At 43.0% G+C, this 8,567-nt stretch overlaps 1 protein-coding gene and 1 pseudogene across 1 annotated transcript in view; both read right to left on the bottom strand.

Annotated features, from left to right (window-relative positions):
• LCA5L (LCA5L, lebercilin like) overlaps window positions 1-2,420 on the bottom strand; it is a 26,872-nt gene extending 24,452 nt beyond the window's left edge. Inside the window, exon 1 of the mRNA XM_003800648.1 lies at window positions 2,108-2,420. Coding sequence (XP_003800696.1) covers window positions 2,108-2,420 — 313 coding nt within the window. The remainder of the gene's footprint in view (window positions 1-2,107) is intronic.
• A 306-nt stretch (window positions 2,421-2,726) lies between these two features.
• LOC111728715 lies at window positions 2,727-3,897 on the bottom strand (annotated as a pseudogene).
• Window positions 3,898-8,567: the final 4,670 nt, after the last annotated feature.

Here is an 8,567-nt window from a genome sequence, read left to right as displayed (position 1 = left end):
CACAGCAACCTTAATTCTTGGAGTTAAGTGATCCTCTTGCCTCAGTCTGCCGAGTAGCCGAGTAGGTGGGACTACAGGTGCCCACCACAACGCCCAGCCACTTTTTTTTTTTTTTTTTTTTTGGTTACTGTCATTGTTGTTTAGCAGGCCCTGGCCAGGTTCAAACCCACCAGCCCTGGTGTATGTGGCTGGCACCTTAACCACTGAGTTACAGGTGCCAAGCTGGAGGAATCGATTTAAAAAAACTAAATTATGAGGCACTTAGAACTCAAAAATGCAATTTGTTAGCTTATAAAAGCTAACCACCTCTCACAGGCCCATAAAAGCTTAGAATCAACAGAAATCAACATAAAATTTAATGTCCCTTACATAAACTCTTCAGAGCCAGACTGTTTCAGAATTTGGGGGGTTTTATTTTTTAGGTGGGTGTGTATGTGGTATTTTCTATAGTTTTCCCATGCTTTAGCAAAACAGTATTTTTGTAGTAAAATATATGACTTTATACTAAGTAAAATAAATAAAGATCAGTTTCATGTCTGTTCAAATCAGGTTTTTGTTATCAAATCAATTTTGATGCCAAAGATATGAAAAATATTGGGTATTCACAGATTTATAAAGTTCAAATGTGATTTAGGGATTGTGTATTTGTGGGGCCTAATCACAATGTTTTGTTGTGATAATGTCTTCCAATGCTACCAACAGTATTCTTTTGTAGAAGTCCCATCATGAGGGAAGGAACTGGTCTTTTCATCTTCTGCCCTGGGCCTTGCCAGTGGGTGTAGGATTCCATAACCTTTTACTCACCTCTTTAGAAAAAGGACTTTTCACCTTTTAAGAATCTAGTAAAAGGTATGGGTCCTTCCTCCTAGAAAAGCTTATAAACACACATAGACACAAAAAACGCATAGAATTCCATGGAGTTCATTCCATGTCTTAAAAGAAGAATCTCTGCTCTGAGGCTGGGCACATTGGTTCACACCTATAATTCTAGGACTCTGGGAGGCCAAGGTGAATAGGATTACTTGAGCTCAGGAGTTCAAGACCAGCCTGAGGAAGAATGAGACCCCATCTCTATTAAAAACAGAAAAACCAGCCAGGTGTTGTCATGGGCACCTATAGTCCCAGCTACTTAGGACCTGAGACTAGAGGATCACTGGAACCCAAGAGTTTAAGGTTGCTGTGAGCTATAACGTAACAGGTTGTTATGTTGACAAAGACGGTTTCAAACCAAAAAAAAGAAAAAAAAAAGAATCTCTGCTCTGTAGCCAGGAAGAACAAATACTGTAGATGTTCCCAAGATGGCACAGAGGGTCCTGGACACGCCAGCCAATAGCAGACTGGGGGTGAAAGATGGTGAGTAAGCATGAGAGTGGTAAATGTGTCCCATATATAGGAGGCCCTTAATTATATTCCACCTGTTGATTTGAGGGTGCTCTGCTAGTCAAAGTAGAAAAGGGTTCTAGTTATTTCTATATAACAAATACTAAAAGCTCAAGACTGCCTACAATGAGAGGAAATAATTGCAGTTTGGGTAGAGGGCAGGGAGAAAGAGGATCAAAAATATCACTAACTCATTCCAATTTGGATGGTTAGGAGTTTATGGAGTTGGTACTTGTAAAATCCACAAGGAAATGACATTATCAACAGCCTTTTGAACCCTCTCTGTTTCAAAAGACTGTTTTTGCTAATATGCCTCACCAGACTCGGAGACCATCCTCTTGGGGTGTTGAAACAGGTATGTACATTTCATTGGTGATTCAAACTGTGATTCTTCAGCTGAGATGAAAGGCAAGAAGCCAGTGAAATCGAAGTATTGTGGTACTCTGTAACAAGGCCACCTGTTAACTAAAAATGGAACTCACCTCACTGGTAGGCTCCAGTAGGGTAAGCTGTGCAAGGACTAGGCTCTACATGTAAACCTTTCTGTTATTTTGTGACCATCTGAACTTCTCTATCTTAATTCCTTCTATAAAAGTTCATCTATAATATATATTTACAATGTGGAAAACAGTAAGATGAATAAGCACCCCTTCCAATACTAGTATATTAAAAAATAATGTCATTATAACCAGAAATTCAGTCTTGGTTGGAAAATTTTGCTTCTTACCTTTAGGCTGGGAGACTTTAGAAACATGCTTTTTCTTCTCCTTTTCTTTTGCCACAGGCTGCTTTAAATAATTTCTACTAATGGCTATTTCTGAACAATCTGAGATAAAGTCTTCTGAATAATCACGGTGAGAACTTAAGCTCCTGCAGGAACACTGAGATCTGCTATAATCGACACTCTTATCGGAATCATTACCGTTCGTTGAGAAATCAGCTGCGCCTGGGCTTCTCTCGAATTCTGCAGACTTCCTGCTGTTTTCTAAAGCCACGCTGGGGAAATGTTCATTGACGTTTGTGTTGGTTGGATCAGCCATAGTAAACAACCTAATAAAAAAAAGCACTTTTAAATTTATAGCTATTAATATTATAATGGATCTGTGCTTTATTGTATTTCTTTGACTATAAATAGAACATTTGGGATGTTAACAGCACGTTATTTTGAAATATTTTCTGGAATAATTTCAGTTTGGTTTTTATATAATTTCTATATAAAATATAAGATTGGCTGAGGCCAAACTTTGGTGAAGTTATTAATAATTATTGTTATATCAGATAACAATGAAAATAATTTATGGATTAGCAAATTACATTCTCCTTTTATTTATTTATGTTTGGCTGAATTCAGGGAACTTTATTGATGTTACATGACAAGGTGGGGCTCCCTAGGCCCCTCCTGTTCTTTAGGGGGTCTGGGGTAGAAACTGTGTTGAGGGGAGATTTTCAGTGAGGTGGGGGACTGAGTAGGCAGGGGCACCTCAGCAGCTAAGGGCCTTTCTCTTCCTCTTGTGCTCTGGCTGGGTCTTGTGGTCTGGGGGTTCTTACTCCTTGGAGGCCATGTGGGCCTTAAGATCCACCACCCTGTTGCTGTAGCCAAATTCATTATCATACCAGGCAATGAGTTTGACAATGTGGTCACTGAGGGCAATGCCAGCCCCAGCATCGAAGGTGGAAGAATGGGTGTCACTGTTGAAGTCAGAGGAGACGACATGGTGCTCGGTGTAACCTAGGATGCCCTTGAGGGGGCCCTCCCTGCTTCACCACCTTCTTGATATCATCGTATTTGGCAGCCTTCTCCAGATGGCAGGTGAGATCCACGACTGACACATTGACAATGGGGACATGGAAGGCCATACCAGTGAGCTTCCCATGCAGCTCAGGGATGACCTTGCCCACAGCCTTGGCTGCACCAGTTGAGGCAGGGATAATGTTCAGGAGAGCCCTGCGACCATCACTCCACAACTTCCCACCCACTCTTCTGGGTGGCAGTGATGGCATGGACTATGGTCATGAGTCTGTCCACAATGCCGAAGTTGTCATGGATGACCTTACCAGGGGGCTAAGCAGTTGGTGGTGCAGGAGCCATTGCTGACAATGCTGAGGCTTTTTTCGTACTTCTCGTGGTTCACACCCATCGCAAACATGGGGCATCAGCAGAAGGGGCAGAGATGATGACCCTTTTGGCATCCCCCTGTAGGTGAGCCCCAGCCTTCCATGGTGGTGAAGATGCCAGTGGACTCCACAACATACTCAGCACCTGCCTCACCCCATTTGATTTTGGTGGGATCTCGCTCCTGGAAGATGGTTATGGGATTTCCATTGATGACAAGCTTCCCCTTCTCAGCCTTGACTGTGCCATGGAATTTGCCATGGGTGGAATCATACTGGAACATGTAGACCATGTAATTGAGGTCAATGAAGGGGTCATTGATGGTGACAAAATCCACTTTGCCAGAGTTAAAAGCAGCCCTGGTGACCAGGCACCCAATACGACCAAAGCTGTTTATTCCGACCTTCACTTTCACTGCCTTGAGGATGCGGCTGGTGCTGCACTAGAAGTGGCTATGTGACGAATGGGAGGACCAGAGAGCCTATTTATTTATTTTTAATTTTAATTTTATTTTTAGAGACAGAGTTTTACTTTGTTGCCCTCAGTACAGTGCCATGGCATCACAGGTCGCAGCAACATCCAGCTCTTGGGCTTAGGCAATTCTCTTGCCTCAGCTTACCGAGTAGCTGGGACTACAGGCACCCTCCACAACAGCCGGCTATTTTTTTGTTGCAGTTTGGCCGGGGCCAGGTTTGAACCCACCACCCTCGGTAAATGGGGCCGGTGCCCTACTCACTGAGCCACAGGCATCACCCTACATTCTCGTTTTAGAGGCTGGTTATTTGTTGGGATTTTTTGCCTTGATTAGAAAATGATAGTATTGTATTTGGTAACTTTGGATGGCTGGTATTAAATGAACATTTGTTGCTGGGTGTGGTGGCTCAACCTGTAATCCTAGCATTCTAGGAGGCCAAGGCGGGTGGATTGCCCTGAGCTCACAGGTTCAAGACCAGCCTGAACAAGAGTGAGACACCGTCTCTAAAAATAGGTGGATGTGGTGCGGGGCGCCTGTAGTCCAAGCTACTTGGGAGGTTGAGATGAGAGGATGGCTTGAGCCCAAGAATTTGAGGTTGCTGTGAGCTATGCCACGGTACTCTACCAAGGGTGACAAAGTGAGACTCTGTCTCAAAAAAAAAAAGAAATGCAGTATTTGTGAAATTCAGACTTTATGGAGATACACGCTTTGATTTACTATTTATGACATCACATATTTTTTAGAATAAACATATAGAGTAGAATGTAATTACTAATCTCCTAGCTTTCTAGAGGTATCATTTCTTTTCTTTCTTTTTTTTGAAGTTAGAGTCTTAAGCTGTCACCCTGGATAGAGTGCCATGGTGTCATAGCTTACAACAACTTTAAACTGTTGGGCTTGAGTGATCCTCTTGCCTCAGCCTCCTGAGCAGCTTGGACTACAGGCGCCTGCCACAACACTCAGCTAATTTTTCTATTTTTAGTAGATACGGGGTCTCACTCTTGCTCAGCTGGTCTCCAACTCCTGAGCTCAAACAATCCACCCACCTTGGCCTCCCAGAGTGCTAGGATTACAAGTGTGAGCCACTAGGCCTGGCCAAACTAAGTACCATTTAAAGCAATGTAAACTCAGTAATTCTTCATTTGTAGATCAGGGATGTTTTAATTGGATGAATCACTCCCCAGAGCAACTCTCACAAATCCCTTCAGGATTCTATGTAGCTAAAATGCCTCTCCAGCTTTTTGTTCCTAAGCTCTTAACATTCAGTGAAAAAAAAAATCACATTTTACTTCTACTTTATTTTAAAATTATTTCATGCTCCACTAGGTTCAGTCCTTTGTCTAAGGACTGTCTTGTGGCAGAGATTGACAGCTCATAGTTAACATTCCCTAAGAATCTGTTAAATCTCACATGAAAGTTACATCCCTGAAGAATGATGAGTCCAGCTCTGAGACGGCTCAAGACTGCTGCTAACAACAGCTCTGTGCTACCCCTTATTCTTGATAATTTAGAAGGAGTGGATTTCAATGGATACAATCTTTTGATACTTTTGATAAGCCCTCTTATTTGTCTACAGTGATAATTTAAATGGAAGGAACGAGAAATCAAATACAAGAAGGATCCCAAATATATGCCCTCAATAAAATGAACTTGAGTCAGAAAGCAGAGGGTTCTTCATCCTCTATAATGCTGCTGCATTAAGATACAATCCAGAAGCTCTAAATTTTAGCAGCAGATTGAAACAAACAAATCCATTTCCTGGGGTCTTTAAAAGGATTGTTTTTTCATCAAATTCTCAATCCTTCAGTTTTATCAAGAAAGTAAAAGAGAAATTAGCTGGCATCAGATCCTTCCCAACAAGAACCTAACATCATCACTTTCTTTACTGAGAGGTTTTCTCCCCCCAAATCTGTTTCTGCACCTACTTAGTTCTTGAGCCTTCTCCTCTTATGATGAAATACATTAGGCAGTCTATAATCTCTCCACTCCAAATTACCATATTAATAACTAATAATAGCATTTTACTTAATATTTATGCATGTATTTGAGACAGAGTCTCACTCTGCTGCCCCGGGTATACTGCTGTGGCCTCACAGCAACCTCATACTCCTGGGCTCAAGTGATCCTCTTGCCTCAGCCTCCTGAGTAGCTGCTACTAAAGGTGCCACCACCATGCGTGGCTCTTTTTAGAGATGGGTACTCACTCTTGCTCAGGCTGGTCTTAAACTCTTAAGCTCAAGCAATCCAACCACCTCGGCCTCTCAGAGTGCTAGGATTACAAGCACGAGCCACTCAAGGAGCTAAGGAAATTTCACCACAAAATATGACTCCTTGGTATAAAGAATATTTTGAATGAAAGGCCATGTATGATCAGAAAGCATGGGAAGAGGCCTTTCCTCTATCTATATAAAATCTGAGTAACCTGATTGGGGATCAAAAGGGGCTGCTGACTTTCTTACTACATGCTAATAGACCTGGCCTCCAGGTCATTTGAGGCAGAATACCTGTCTTTCAGATTAATCTGCAAATCAATCTGTTTTCACCTATCTATACATTCCCCCGCCCCCCCAGCAGCAACCACTTACTGTACCTATACTTTCCACATCTCCCCCTCCTTCCAAAAGGCATCTATAGATGTCTCTGACCAGCATTGGGACTTTGGGTAATCATTCTTGTGGTTCCCCCCCATGCACATGGTATTTGGAAATAAACCTTTCTCTTATTAATCTACCATAATTGTGAGTTGATCTTTCAGTGAACCTTGATTAAGGCAAAAAGGCAGGTTTTGCCGTGATCCCTACACCACCGTGCCCGGTCTATACTTAATATTAATTTAGTGCTGTTACTTTGCTCAAACTGCTTTCCCATCACCTAATCCTCACCCCCTAGAGGGGAGGGGTTCAGACAGGTTAAAGGCTAGTAGTTGTCTATGGTTTCCAGCGCCACAGGCTGGAAAGTATTACAACTGCAGACAACACACTGGTGGGAACATTAAACAATCCTAAGGCAAAGGACTTCTCTTTCCAGACACATTCTGCTGTCTCAGTGGCAGAGGCAGAGTCAAAGATCCTGATTGCAAATCCCTGCATCTGGGTTAAGAATCCCAGAGCTGGTATCAAAGCCCGAAGGACTAAACGGGCTAACGTGCTGACTGGAGTCTCCAGGAGCTGTTCCTCTCTGATCCTGATAAATCCAAACTGCCCAAACAATGGTTGCTAATTCAAAAGAAGAATTTGGGATTTGGCCCGTTGTTCCCGACATGAGCTAAACTTCACTGACTTCTGCTAAAGCTCCTTCCCCTATCTTGGAGCACTCCTTTCAAGATGGCTCCTCCAGTTGGTGTTTTTTGGATAAAGGCTTGAGACTTTTTTTGTAACAGTGGAGGGAGTGTGATGGAGTAGAAGGTGACAGCTTGAAGACAGTCGGACTTGGGTTTGAACCTTGTCTGTCATCACTTAAGTGCTCTTGTCCTTGGGGGAGAAAGGAAAGAAACTTCTAATCTGAGGAATGCAAACCCCCTTTAAATTATCAGGGCCAGGGAGGCACTGGAATGTGTCACCTCCCCCTCCCCGGGAGCAAAGTAATCACCCGGAAGCTGCTTGTTAAGTTACGCAATCTCTCCGTGCCTCCTCCCCCAAGGCTAGGTAGCCCCACCCCTGAAGTTCATTCCAAAGCACCCTAACTCACCACAGCCCTCACCCTGCACTAGGGTAAGGGGTCTCTAGATGCCCAAGGCAGATCGCTGTTCCTTTCACTAAACCTGGCCTAACTTTCTCCTTTGCCCATCATCTCTGGGCACCACCCTTTACATCTTGCAAATGTCATCTTTTTGACGCCATAACTCACACCCTATAGTTCCACAAGTGGACAATTACTAATCAATGTTATTTCTGTAAACCAGTGAGCATTCCTGAAAAACAACTTTTGCAATGTCTGCCTCTCCTGATTTGGCCTTTTTTCTTTAAAAATTATGCCTCTCTTGTTCTCCAAAGCACTTCTCCAGAGCACCTCTCAAAACACCCTGGAATGTTTCCATGACTGCAGTCCTCAACCTTGGCCCAACTAAACTCCCTGGCTACATTAATTTGCCTCAGTTTCTTTCTTTAGATTATAGGGAGATTACAGGGAGAAATGAGATAGTGTTTAGTTTCCCCTCTCGCGAGAGTAATTCTGGCACAAAAGTAGGGATTGTCAAGACAGCCACACTGGTATCTTCCCATGAGAGATACAATCAAGTGCATCTTTCTGCTCGGCTACTTTACCAGGAACAACTGCTTGAATAATCCCATTATACTGAAAACCATGTCTTGTTTCTATGTAACTTCAGGTCTGGAGTACTGCTACCAAACAAGCAATACTTTCTTTTTTCTAGACAGAGTTTCACTCAGTTGCCCTGGGGTTGAGGCTGTGGAGTCATAGCTCACAGCAACCTCAAACTCTTGGATTCAAGTGATTCTCTTGCTTCAGCCTCCCAAGTAGCTGGGAGTACAGGCATCTGCCACAACACCCGGCTATTTTTTAGAGATGGGGTCTTGCTCTTTTTTTTTTTTTTTTTTGAGACAGAGTCTCACTGTATCGCCCTAGGTAGAGTGCTGTGGC

The sequence above is a fragment of the Otolemur garnettii genome, unplaced genomic scaffold (assembly GCF_000181295.1).
Source record: "Otolemur garnettii isolate 467f Iridium unplaced genomic scaffold, OtoGar3 scaffold00180, whole genome shotgun sequence".
Classification (NCBI taxonomy): domain Eukaryota; kingdom Metazoa; phylum Chordata; class Mammalia; order Primates; family Galagidae; genus Otolemur; species Otolemur garnettii.
This window is presented reverse-complemented; position numbering and strand designations above follow the sequence as displayed.